Consider the following 13,923-nt stretch of genomic DNA (forward strand, 5'->3'; position numbering starts at 1 on the left):
TGACATGCAATGTCCCTGAACCAGTTGTTTCTCCAGAACTGACTTCATAACTCATTTAAATTCAGTCCTGATTCAAGTGACTGTAGCCCCACTGCTCACAACCAGGAGCCGCACAGTGGGTGTTTTTGCTTGCTGATCATTAAAGTCCTTCACAGGGAGGACGAAGGTGGGGGGGAGAGGGCTGTACGATAATAGTGGATGTCATTTCCTTGAACTAACCCAATTATTTTTCGATTGAGAAAATAACTTTCAGTAGTAGGCATAAGCAACAAGTGTAATTCTTGTAGTGGGAAAAATTCCATCTGCCTTTAGATATCATTAAAAATCTTGAGGAGGTGTGCTGAGGCTGTGCAAAAACTGGAAGGTTTCTGGCTTCCTGTGGAGCCGAGTTCTTTTCATCATTTGAGGTGAATTCAGTGCAGAGCAACACAATGGTCAGAGGTCAGGAGAACATAACTGATGAGGAAAGGTTAAAAGATAGGAGCTGTTTAATCTGGAGAAGAAGGCTGAGAGTTGATATAAACATGTAAATAAAAAAAAATGAGAGAGGGGGAATTGCTCTGTATGTCCAGTATGGATATTGCAAGTAATAATGGACGTAGATTGCAGTTAGTTTTGTTGTGAAGAAAAGCTTCCTATTATTAAAGATTCTGAAGCACTGGGGTAGATTCCTGTGTTTATGGCTGAAGTCTTTAAACAGGTCATATGTAACCGATCCTGACCAAAATATTGGGATCTTCCTGCCTTGGAACAGTGGTGCTCCAGATGACTTCTCAAAATCCTTTACAGTCCTATTCTCCTTGACTAAGGGGTTGACTAACGATGATCTTCATGGTCACTATTTCTTCTCCCAGTGAATTCCTCTCTTCAGTGGTTGTCTGTGAGCTTCTGTTTGCAAGTACTGTTTCTGAAATATGTGCTCCTTCAGTCCTTGAATATCCACACCTGAATTCTGCATTTATCCAAATATTTTTTTTCATCAAAAAATGGCAAACCGACAGACAGAAATCCCAGATACATCAGTGACTAAATTGAGATATATTCCCAATCTGTTGATAGGGATTGCTCTCATTTAGTGAGGCACACGTAAACAGCTGCATGATAGTTTATATGATTATGTTTAAATGTATTTAAGCTTCCAGAGGAAGGCATTTTTCAAACGATTTCAGACCGTGCTGTGGTAACCTATTGTTTTCTGTAAGACTCTCGGATGAGCACATAGCTGAGAAGCCAGTAATGCTGTTACATTCTTTAATACTTGTTTGTAAATGGATTCAGCCCATTGAGTACCCATGAATTATTGGCCCAGGCAAAGTTTATGTGCCCGAAGGCCCGTGTAATTTGTGTGCAGCAGAGAAATACCTGCTGCTGTCATGTACGGTGCTCGCGAGGCACTCGCACATCCATTAAGTGAAGCCTGTGCTGGGTGCCTCTTCCTGCGGTGTCGCTGCTGTGATACACGAGGTTAGCTGGGAGCAGGGATATGAATCTGGTCCAAAGCATGGCTAAAATAGCCGAGTCCTGCCTGGCCACCTGTGTGGCTGGCATACAAGGCCATGCTGTCCGTGCCCATCTTCTGCTCCCGTCACTTCGTGGCTGACATGGGGTTGGCTTGCTCTGGTCACAGGCCGCCAAAGTAAGCTTTAAGTGTTTGCGTTTTCACTCATACTGGTAACTCCCCTGTCTTTTATTTAGGTCAAAAATTGATTTTCATATAGTCTGGAAAGTAGAACCTTTTGTGTGAATGTCTGAATCGAAAGGTGCTTCGTGTGCAGCTCTAGTGTTTCTGAAACAGCATCATCTCATACAGATTTATTTGTCCTGGGGAAGCCTATCTTTTCCAGCATGTCTGCATAAAATGAGTTTGTTTTTATCTGCATGAAAAGACTTGTAATTAAAGTCATATTGAAACACTGTCTTGTGTACTTAGGGATTCGATGAGTACATGCCTTTTTTTTTTTTTTTTTCCTTTCCCCTTCTCATTAAGCTTCTGTTAAGCACTGCAGAAATCTATGTTTCTCCAGGCAGCCCTTCACCTGATGTAAAGTTTAAATACGTTTCTTAAATGTGAGGGAGAACACAGGTCCTTCTCCTTCACAGAAGGACTTGGATGAATGACCAATTCTGGCTTGCATGGGATACCCGTGGCAGAGCCTTCAGCCTCTGACTCACGATCTCCTGCGTTTTACGCTGGGACAGTGTAAGAAGTTACCTCCCTGAGCTCTGTCCTAATCTTCTGCAACATGTTTTTATTTTATCGGGCTGTGGCAGAGGCATGGGAAGACAGCTGAGAGCAGTAACCTCTTAAATCAACGAAACATAAATCATGCAGAGCTTTAAGAACTGAACCAGCACATCCTGTTGCCCAGTCCGGTGCCCTTACCAGCGCTTTCCGTGAGCCTGGTGCCCTTTATCTAAGTTTGTATCTTAAAAACTGACAGCAGCCAGCACGGTGAACCTTAACTTCTCTGTTCAGCAGTCAGGTGGGACTCGTAAATTACAATCAGGAACTTAAGTCATTCCTGCCATCTAGCCTCTCTTGGCTCCAGTTAAGCTGGTGGTGGCACTGGTGCCTTGAGGGCTGCTGCGAGGATTACTTGGTAGCATCTGACTGAAAGAAATCGGGGTTATGACATGGGCTGGTCTTTCTATGAAATCACAGAGCAATGTGAAAGTCCTCTTTATGTTCAGAGTCATCCGACTTCCCTGGGGATCTTTGGACAAGCACGATTAGCACGTGGGTCGGTCAGAGCAAGCTCTCCAGGTTCCCAGGAAGAGAATCTCGAACTCTTCAAGCAGCACTGTTTTTACAAACTACTTGGCACGAGCTTTTAGGAAATTCTGAGAAGGTCACATGCAAGTCATAAGATACGAGGGAGAGGGCAGTTAGAGCTGGGATTTAATGCAATTTTCTGTTTTGTATGGTCAATATTTATGTTGCTATCATAAATAAAGGCGCTGAATGTAATTGGATCCATTCCACTGAACCTAGCAGAGATGTATGTGAAGTCAATCACATGTTTTATGTCCTAAGGAATGTGTGAGATTTTTCTTTTTTAAAAAATACATAGATCTACAACTTTTCTTTAGGTCTGAGCTGCAAGTAAACAGCCTGACAGGAATTCTGCCTGTTAATCTCCTTTGCTGAAACAACTACTTAGCCTTCCCAGAGAGCAGCCCCAGAATTGAGGCTCCACCATCCAGAGCTTGTTCTAACTGCAGGTCGTCCCTGAGGATAAATTTTCTTGGCCTGCTGGCATTAAGACTGACTTTGCCTTTGCTGTTTGCATCAGATGTTTCCATTCACTTAAAGGGCAGTGTCAGCTGCAACAGGAAATCAAGGCAGCTTCTCAAATCATAGGTGAAGAATGGAAGGAATGTGACATCTCTAAATCTGTTTCAAGGATATGAATAAAGGCAAAAACCGTCGCACGTTAAGAATCAGATGGCAGACGCTGTGTGCTTTAGAGAGATGAGCCAAGCATCTTGAGTCTGTCATTATTTAGTTCTCGGCTATTTCACCGAGGAATTTTTCACCTGCTAAACATAGTGATCAAAGCCTGAATGAAACAGAAAATGAAGCCAGAAGCACTTTCTCCACCCGCAGTCTTTTTTTTTTTTTTACCTCCCTATAGTCTCCAGTGAAGGAAAGTGTGCTTGTGAGCGTACAGTGAACAGTGCTGTAAATTCATAGCCAAGGCTGTTCTCTTCAACAGGAGGATGTTGTGTCTTTGTCTCAGTCTCAGATCTGGTAACAAATTCAGTCAGTAACTCTCAGAACTTTCTCTAAGTGATTCTGCTGCCATATTTAATGTTTTTTAATTCCAGGCTTGCTCGAACACCGTATTTTCCTATCTTTGGAGTCCGTGGCTGCATAGCTAAACTTCGCTTGTGTTCTGATAACATCTTGGCTGCAGGCCAGTTCTCAAATTTTAAACACATAGCTGTTTCCCTTAGTTGGAGCGTGGCCAAGATTAGCCGTCCTGTCTGAGTTAGCTCCATTAGCTGCTTCCATCTCCTGAAGTTGCCAGCTCACCTCCTTGAAATAACAGCTTCCCCCAGCCCAGAGGTGATGCACTGGGTGCTGCAGCACATCTTCTGCTCTCCGCATGCTCTGTAGCTCCTCTCCCACACTCCTGGCTCGCTCCTCAGTGTGCTGTCAGCCTCTGGGGTCTGCCATCATCTGTGCTCAATTGCATCTGACCGTGGCTTCAATTCCTAGTATCAATGGATTTCAGTTCTGAGGCATCCCAAGGCTTTAAGGGAACGGGGTAGGATGGGTATGGATGCAACTTCAGCCCAGTTGGGGATATTACTGAAGGCGAGGACTGCACGGCTGTGTAGGGAAGTAAGACAGCTGGGAAGAGCGCCAGGAAGGGAAGCAAGACTTAATGGACGGAGGAGAATGAAGCGAGCCTTGAGACCCAAGGCAGGGTTTGTGAATGAGAGCGTTTATTCACACGAAAAGCCACCCATGTGAGTAACAGTTGTTGGTGTTGTAGGCTGCTTTGAGTGATTTAAAAAAAAAAATGATAATGCAGCTGTAATGTGACTTCTGTTGTTTGTGTGTGTCGTCTTACAGAATATTTTGGGAGGTGACTAGGGGCCAAGCGGCTGCTGCTTCAAGTTATCATAATCCCTGTAAGCCTCGTTGAGCCAAACCAGCAACTGTCAAGTGAGGATGATAACTATAGCTAGTGTGTTTGTGTCTCTGCTCTGATATTAGGGCAGAGAAAGCGCATACCGCTTTACTTGTTTCTCTGTGTAGCAGGGCTGTTTGTGGCTATAGCACAGCACTGTCCATCTCTGCACAAGGACACGAGGAGCGATTTGCTTGGGCTCAGCAGATGTCTGGAAGACTGCAGCCTGCACTCTCACAATGGCCATGGGGGATATGTTTGGATTTAGGTGTTGCCTTGTGTGCCATATACTTCCTGCTGCAAGTAGCCTGCCAAATCTGTGCTGCAAATACACAACTTCTTAAAAATACCTCGTGCTGTAAGGAAGCTACTGTGACATCTGCCAACTTTGGCTCTTAAAGAGCCTGTCTTACTTGCCTGGCTTCTTGTAGCTCCCTGTCTAGTAGGAGACTGAAGTGCATTCAGATTTTATTTGGCTTGCTGTATCTGCTCTGAATAAACCTTCTCTTCTCCTTCCCCCCACCCCATCCTTTTACATAGGCTGCAAAGCATAGCATAAGATGTATTAGCCAAGCAGCAGAAAAACCTTAGTAGTAGAAATAAGCAAGCGTACTCCTTTGTGCAGACTGATTTTGCTTCCGGCTCACACTGAGATGTGAACTCTGGTCTTCAGTTCACGCAACAGAATGAATCCAGTATTTCTAAACCATTTAAAACAGTCAGAGGATGTGGAGTTGTCTGTGGCATGTTAATAGTCCTTACTTACAAGCACAAAAGCAGTTTAGAAAAAAAAAATTGATACACAAAGAATTTTGGTTTGAAGGGTTTCATTATTATTCATCATGCAACCCTTTCACTTCATCCACTAAAGTACCAGTGCCAAACAAAAACAAAACTACTTCAGTGAATCCTCAAATATTGAGAAAGAAGCACGAGGTTTTGCAACACAGCCTAAAACTAAAGAAATGCTTCTGCTTTGAGATTTACTTTGTGAAGTTAACCTCCCAGTTAATACCATTTGCAGTGATTTCAGTAGATACGTGAGGGTATGGAATTAAAGTTGCAACTTCGCCTCTGGAGGTTAGTAAAACAGCTAAAAGTGAACAAAATTAGATTTTTTTATTTTTTTTTCAGAAAAAGTCCCCATTCATCGTGTTTGAAATTAGAATTCTCTTCCGTATTTGCTTTCATTCTACTTGGTTTACACAGTAATTTCTCTTCTCCTTCCCAGTCTCCTCCTTGAAAATATCCATTGCCAAAATACACATCGGAGGACATTCAGAAATAGATACCTTAGAATGGGAAGGGCTTGAAGTTGGATAGTTTTATGAGGGAAACAGGACTTGGAGGGAACTTTCTGTTTTTGATTTCCTGGTATTCCTGCTCCCTGGAGCATTCAGAACAAGTAAGTGCTTGGCGAGCGGAGAACATGCTTGAAGGTCCAAATCCATTTGGCTATTCTTGATGGTTTTCTTTTCTTTTTTATTTTTTTTCCACAAGAAAGCTTTACATCTCTTCTGTCTCAGCAGGTGTGGAAAGCTCCTAGGGAAAGTGCCCTGAGGAGGGATCAGGTAGTGTGTGTGTCTGTGGAAGGTGCTGTATGAAAGATGTAAACTGTTCTAAATTCAGTGCTCTTCACTGAAGAAGCTAGGTTTGAAAATGCCTCTATATTCAGCTTGGAAGAGGGCTGATTTGCCCTTACAGTGGACGTCAGCTGCTTCTGTCCTTGCAAAATCCTAACCTCAGCAGCTCTTTCACCACTTAATTGAAGTCTTAGAAGAACCTGAAATAATGGCAACGCTGGTGTTGGCCACGACCTGTTGATGTGCGGCCTGCTGATGTGCAACCTGCGCTGTGAGGCTGAGGGAGGGCCCCCTCATTATTCATCCTCCTCCTTGAATGAATAACGTTTCTCCTGAGAATAGGGTTAATCTCCAGTGAAAGCTTAACTCAGGACAGAATCACAGAATCACCTAGGTTGGAAGAGACCTCCACGATCACCGAGTCCAACCTCTGACCTAACACTAGGTACTCCACTAAACCATATCGCTAAGCTCTACATCTAAACGTCTTTTAAAGACCTGAACTCCTTTGGTTCAGAAAGGTTCTTGAGTTTTCAGCAGGGCTTTTGTAGTATTTTTTGTAGTATTTGTTTTGGAGGATCTTGTCAGAAGAGGATCTTGTCCGGGCAGAGGCTGCTGCTTTTCATTAATTGCCACGTCAAAATAAAAGCACTCACTGGAGCTGTTGGGGCAGAGGGGTCAGGGAGGGAGGCATTTACGTGTTCTTTCAGAAGAAAACATTCAGGAGCCCTGGGGCTCGTGCTTACAGTAAGTTGGCTTGGGAAATAAATCATGGGGTTTGACTGCTGCGACCTCTTGCTCGTCAGGTCTGGGTGGGAGACAAGGCCAGTACTGTTCTGAAGAGATACATGGGAGATGAGCACACGTTTAACTGGAAGCTCAAAGCGTTCATGTGGTGACTTTTGATTCCTTCAAGAAGAAGGTTCTGTTTCTGCATAGCTCCACAAGGTTGGGGCGGAAGAGGATCAGATTTATCTCCCAGTTTTAACTTCTCTGTGGAGTTACCCAGTGGAAAGTGAGTGTATTTGGGTTGGAGATCTGCTTGCTTTCATTAGAATCACAGAATCATTAGGGTTGGAAAAGTTCTCCAAGATCAACTGGTCCAGCCATCCCCCTACCACCAATGTCACCCACTAAACCATGTCCCTGAGCACCACGTCCAACCTCTCCTTGAACACCCCCAGGGACGGTGACTCCACCACCTCCCTGGGCAACCCGTCCCAGTGCCTGACTGCTCTTTCTGAGAAGAAATGTCTCCTCATTTCCGACCTGAACCTCCCCTGGTGCAACTTGAGGCCATTCCTGCAATGCAGCGTGACTCGGGGTTGTTACCTGAGTGATGGAAGGCTGCAAATCTACAAGGGCTACAAGGTCTTGGAGGGGTAAAACCAAGCACAGAACAAAGCTGCTCTTCTGTGGGCAGCAGCTGTGAGTAGCACATTGCATGAGAAGTACCAGCCCGCGGGCGCTGCTCGGACTAATAAGCCTTGTGCCCAACCGTAGTAACAAGATGTGGTCTGGCCATGGCTAAGGCAGGCTTGATAACATTTCTTTTGTTAATTAGCCTCTTTCGGATAGCATGCATTGGACCAGACACTTCCTGTTGTCCAGTCTGCTTTTCCAAATGTCATGGGTGTTTTGCTGGGGTGTGGTCCTAGATACCTTCTGCCCCTGGCCAGCACTTGTGACAATGATTAGCGGGGGACTTGCCAAAGGACCCAGCTGATGTCTCTTTCCTGCTCCTTCCTCCAGGATCAGCTGAACTGAATTAAAGCAAGCTTTATAGTATTTCCGTGTGTGTTTTTCCAGCATACTGAAGCTTCACTAATATGCTTGATAGAGAAATGTGTATATATAATCCACAGTTCATTAAGTATCATCTCATACAAAGGTCATTAGCGAGTAAATTCATCTGTTGTGTTCTTCCAGCAGAAAGGGCAATGTTATGGCTGAACAGACTATTAGGGCTCGGAACAATGCAAGTGTTTTGCATGTATAGAGCACTGAATATATGGGCAGTGTTTAAGCATTTGTCTAGCCCCACTGGGTTAAGCCTGTGCTTGAGAACGCGTGCCATGTGCACAGAGCGAGGCATTTGGGGCTGCCAGCAGAAGCGTGGCTGCTGGGACAGTCGGGCAGCCCTCGGTTTAGTAGAAGCTGCTGAGTTCTTGATTCCAAATAAAATCTCTCGGAGGAGAATATGACCTAACACAGAGTGCTGACCTGGTAGCTGGGATGAATATAACAGTCAAACCAGCTGCCACTTCCAGCCGTTAGATATTTCTCCCGTCCTCACATAGATTCTTCTCCCATCCTCACAGCGGGGATAACTTTGTGGGTCTCAGTGCCTTGGCTTACACCTGGATGCATTTATTTCAAGGAATGGGGGACTGTTTCAGTGGGGAAGCGTGACCCATGGGTGCACCTTGGGCTTCAGTGTTTCTCCAGCATGTGTTCCTCCACGTGGCTGGGGGAGTAGTGGCTCCACCATAATGTCCTATGTCTTGAGTGATGTCTCTGGACTTCATGTGGCAAGTATCTCTTCAAACACAGTGGTTAGCTGATTTGTGGTGCCTGTGTGCTTTGAGATTTGCCATCTAGCTCGTGAGGCAGTGAGGGAATTTGGGGGGAGTGTATTTTTACTGTAGGCAGAAATACAAGCAAAAGTGTACGGGTGATGTAAAATTCCTTTTGCTGTGGTTTCCCAAAAGACACCAAGGAAATGACCTCTGCTGACAAGAGGCTGAAAAATCAAAAGTTAATGCAGGGACACTTAAACTTCTGGCTATGTAATTTTCTAACACCAAAAGCCTTCAGTAATGATCTCCCATGGCTGTGCTTAGCCGAGACAACAAGGAGGTCTGTATTTAAAGGGGGAAGAAAAACCTGCTGGCTTTGAGCTTGTTAAAATGAGAGATTTATTTTTAAGTCTACCTCTGCCATGCTTGCTGTATTTGTCTGTATGACTCAAATGGCATCCACCAATTTAGATCTACTTAAGCATGAGTGACTTGGAATTAGAGATCTGTGGTGAAATGGTAGGCCTGTCGATGAATAAATAGTGTTGATGTATGCTTATAGTTCTTAGAAATAATTCCTTAACCGTGTAATTGGACAGAGAGAAACTGAAAGGGTTGCTATTAGGAGTCAGGGACTTTATTTCTGGTTAAATTGGTAGGATCCAAAGAAAGCCCCATAAATCTCTAAAGAGCTTTTCATGCTGAGATAATGTCTTTTTTGTTTTTTGTTTTTTTTTTTTTTTAAACCTTGTCTTACTGTAAAAAAACAAGCAAACAACAGCAGAAACAACCCATATTCTATAGAATTCCAGGAAGCAAGAATAGAAACACATATGCAGGGCTCCCAGGTCACAAGTGTCATGTCAACTCCAAGGCTTAGTTACTATCACTTGACTGCATCTGGCTTTAAATTTAATACTTTGGAGGGGGTGAGAAAAGAGGTAATGGCTGGAGGTATTAAAATAAACAAAATCCTTTTAAAATATGTATATATTACTTGATCTGTGCTATATTTCGCCCATCCTGATCATCTGTATGCTTTTATGACCTCTCTTGTACATTAAGCACTGTGTGGCAGCAGGGACCTCCTTCCATTTTTGAGGCACGGTGTATTAACAAATAATGGTGTCTCTGCCCTCTTTCTTTAGGGCTTTCTGTTTCTCCAAATAAAAATAAGTACCTGCTCCTTTTTGTACAGTAGGAAATCTTGTTCTGGGGGCAGTTAAGATGGGAAGAGCAGGAGCTGTGCTTGGAGGTGCACCTGCATGGGAGGGAGTGAGCATCGCAGTCCAGAGAGACGTTCTGGGTGTGAAATGTAAGCACGCTGGCTCCTCTGGGATACCAACACTAATTTCTTTCTTTTTGTGTGTGTGTGTGTATGTGTGTGTTTATGTGTGTGTTTTTTTACCCAGCCCCTTCTATGGAGAAGACTTTTACTGTGAAATTCCTCGGACCTTTCGCCATCTGTCATTTTATATTTTTGACAGAGATGTTTTTCGAAGGGATTCCATCATAGGTATGTGTTCATAAATTACTATTTTCCTTATAGCTTACTTCTCTTGGACTTGTAACTGTTGGATCATAAATAGTCATAAGAGTTTGGGTCTTGATATGGCTGAAAGTGACAATGGTAAGTAATGCTCTGTATTTTCCTTTTTGTCAAACGACAAAAGTACCTTCAGTATTAAATACTGTAAAGAAGGCTGGCAGATAAATGCTGTTATGACAGCAAATACAGAAGCTCCATTTAAACGTTGGCAACATCATTTGTTACTGTATATTTTTTAAAATGGGAGGCTTTCAGTCTTGCTGTACTGTAGGGCTCACTATATTCACCTGCATGAAATACTGTTAAATGATGACTACAGTAATCACATGCAGAGTAATAGATACTGTTCATAGGTACAGCAGAATGACAGATGAATTTTATAAACAGTATTAGAGCAAGCTGTTGCTTACTCTGGGCAGACCTTTGCCAGATATTATTTGCCTTGCATTTCACATGTGGCAAACTTCATAACACTCAGTTCATCTCTTTAGGGATAAAAGTCTTGTTAAAAACAAAACAAAACAAAAGTTGGGAAGTTTAATAATTGTCTTTGAGTGGAACAGTTTCCATTTTAAGTCACTTTAATGGTTTGGGGTTTTTCTGTTTTTTTTTGTTAGTTTTGATTTTTGTTTTGTTGTGGGGCTTTTTTTTCAGTTTCTCATCTTTTAATTTTGAGGTTGTGTTTGACTCATTTTTTTAAAAATTCCAATATAATGTGACTACAGCTATCATTATGTGTTTATGCTTTGTCAGAACTTGTATTGAGGAAATTGTCTAATGTTGAGCGATACTTTATGTAATACTGTAAAATGCATTATCTTAATGGGCATGAAGTGGTGGTGCTGATCTCTTCGTATGTACCGTTACATTACACTAGTATGTCATACAGTTGCTATTTTTTTTCCTTTCTTTAATTTTTGTTTTATGTTTTGTATTTATTTTTTGTTTTATTTTTGTTACACATGAGCTAGGAAATTCTGTGTCCCTAAAGGAGCACATCTGTGTACAGAATCTAGCAAACCTTTTTTTTTTTTTTTTTTTAAATAAAAAGACCAACTTGGTCAAGGACATGGTTTTTGAGAACCTGGTAAGAGCCTTAACTTTGAATTTTTCTTTTTTTTGGATTTTGCATTTAACGTTACAGCGAGAATTTGACTTGTGGTTTTATTCACTGTCCTGTGTCAGGTGTTGTATAGCCCGATTCAAAGTTTCCACCAACTTTACTGAGTTTTGAATTAACCTTAATTAAACGAATTTTTAAACAAGAAATTGTTCTGTTTTATTTAATGCCTTAGTCTGCTGTCAGGTATTCCATTCTTTTCAGATACATCAACTTACTTTAAGCTGAGGTTTCCTCTTAGTTGTGTATCTTAATGTGTATTTATTTAAAACAAGTAAATATATATTTCCTTCAGTCACTAACAAATGGTAATTACCATGATTTTTAAGGACTTCCTTGTTTCCTGATCTATTTAGATTCTGCTGAATTTCCAAAGTAAAACTGACAGTTGAACCAAACTTCCCAGTTGGTAGGTTGAATTACTTAAGCATTAGATTACTTTTCGCTTTAAACTGGAAAATTAAGAATGCTTAGTAAGTTTCTTTGGAGCTTGTAACTTCTTTTTTTTTTTCTTGAGGCAGGGAGTTACACTTACTCTTTTAGTGTGTTAAGCCAATCTGGAATTACCTAAATGGGTTTCTTGACACTTGTAAAATTTGTGTTTCTTTCTGAGAAAAAGAGCACAAGATACACAGTGAAAGATCTTAAAGGCAGAACTACAGGTGAATACAGCGCAGTAACAGACAAAGCTGTGGGGCCAAAGCACTTTCCTTAGGAAGCAAGAGTTTCATCTTCCAGGTATCATGAAATAATTCAGCTTTACCCCGCAGAACTATGTGGCAGCAACTTAAACTACCCATTCTTGAGAAAATGCTGTTGCACAGCCAGAATCCACAGCTGTGTCCAGATACACGTGTACTCTGCAGGAGAAGCGTTAGGTAAAGCACGAGGGTGGAGGTGAGACCATTGAGAACTGATGTTTAGCTCTGGCATATGCGTGCTGGGGAGGAAGGGGGTCAGGTTCTGATATTTTTTGAGGGAGCTTTTGGAAAGCTTTTTGGTCTCGCTGATCTCCAGTTTCCTGTCATATGAAAGCAATACCTCCTTTCTTTCAGCTGCTCAGCTTTTTGTAGTTGAATTTGCCTTATCTCCCGTGTGTGACTAGTTTTCTGTAGCTGCAATGTCCTACAAACTGGCAGGCTGTGGACTGGGATTTTTCTTGCTAAGGGTTTTCCTCTCTCTCTCAGAACAGGGGTCTTTGAACACTTGACACAAGCCAGACCCATGAAATTGTCGGTAGAGAAGTGCAAATTGTTTCCTTTTCACCATGTTCTTTAAGTTCCTGTTTTAATAATCAAGCTCAGACACTGGAGGGGAATTCTTCAGGAGCTGCTGGAGTAATCTCATCCTAAAGCTTCTGGGAGTAGTTCATGGAAGGAAAGACTTGCAGAAGATACAGAGGGGCCTTTGTTTGGATTCTTGAATGATTGATCAGGTGTTTTTTTCCACTACCTCTTCAGGAAAAAGAGGTAGTGTTCTTGCAACGTGTAATTTTTTTTTTCCAAGTTTTTTAAATTTATTTTTGCATGCATTGCAGAATCCATATGTAGGCAGACTGATTTGTTACTCCACTGATGTAGCACTAAAAGGCAAAACTCCAGTGTTACCAATCTACATTGACATTTTATAGTGCATATAGCTATTGTAGTCCGAGTCTTCCCTATTCTTCCCCCACTTTTCTCCTCTCTCCTTATCATAAGTGTATTTTGAAGAGCATTTCAAAGATGTGGAAGTGTTATCAAAAGCCAAAAGGCAATGGAGAGAAGAACAAATTCTAGAATTACTGTCGCCTTGCGATATTAATTCTATAACTTTTGCTTGTAACTGGAAATGCTCTGGAAAGAGAGCAGTGCACTGGAGTAACTGCAAGTGGTTATTTCCAGTAATTCATAATGAGCAGGAATCAGCAGCAGCAAAGCTGAGCAGTGGAGTTTTTGTGATGACAGCAACTCTTACATAGGAACAAAGTGCATAACGTTTGAAAGGAATAGCTGCTCTACATGTATTGTTTCAACTTAGTCTTAGGAGACCTTTTCTCGAAGAGGCTTGAGCAGGGGAGGTTAGGAAGAGGTCCCTACTGAAACAGTTTGGTTAGCGTAGTGCTAGAATGAGCTCGTTTCCACTGAACTGCTCAGTTCTCCAAATAGGGGCCCTTTGTTTGCATTACAGAGATTTCTTGTTATGTTATGTCATCATGAGACACTTCTGCTGAAGAAAATGTGGTTACCCATGCTCATCCAGCAGTGAACTTTCTCAGAGAAGGGAATTGGGGGCCGTGTCTTCCTTCCAGGGAGAATAATTTTAAGTTCAGATGTTACTGAGCTCGTGAATTTGCCTGTGTTTCCTGTGTGATATGGTACATTTAAGACATCTGTTTGCATTGTTTGTTTGGCTGGTTTTGAGGGGGTTTCAAGAGAGAAAGAGAGAGAACACAGTGTGCATGTGTGATAAAATGGTGAGAATTTGACAAGTAGCTATTTTTTTTGAAGATGGCTGGCCAGCAAAGTTCCTT

General features: G+C 42.2%; 1 protein-coding gene across 4 annotated transcripts in view; it reads left to right on the plus strand.

Annotated features, from left to right (window-relative positions):
* Positions 1–13,923, plus strand: part of RASA3 (RAS p21 protein activator 3) — a 164,741-nt gene that overhangs the window by 77,867 nt on the left and 72,951 nt on the right. For all 4 annotated transcript variants that reach the window (XM_083801771.1, XM_083801770.1, XM_083801769.1 and 1 more), the window contains one exon: positions 10,155–10,258. In XM_083801771.1, coding sequence (XP_083657897.1) covers positions 10,155–10,258 — 104 coding nt within the window. The remainder of the gene's footprint in view (positions 1–10,154; positions 10,259–13,923) is intronic.

This window comes from Anser anser, assembly GCF_964211835.1.
Source record: "Anser anser genome assembly, chromosome: 1".
Lineage (NCBI taxonomy): Eukaryota > Metazoa > Chordata > Aves > Anseriformes > Anatidae > Anser > Anser anser.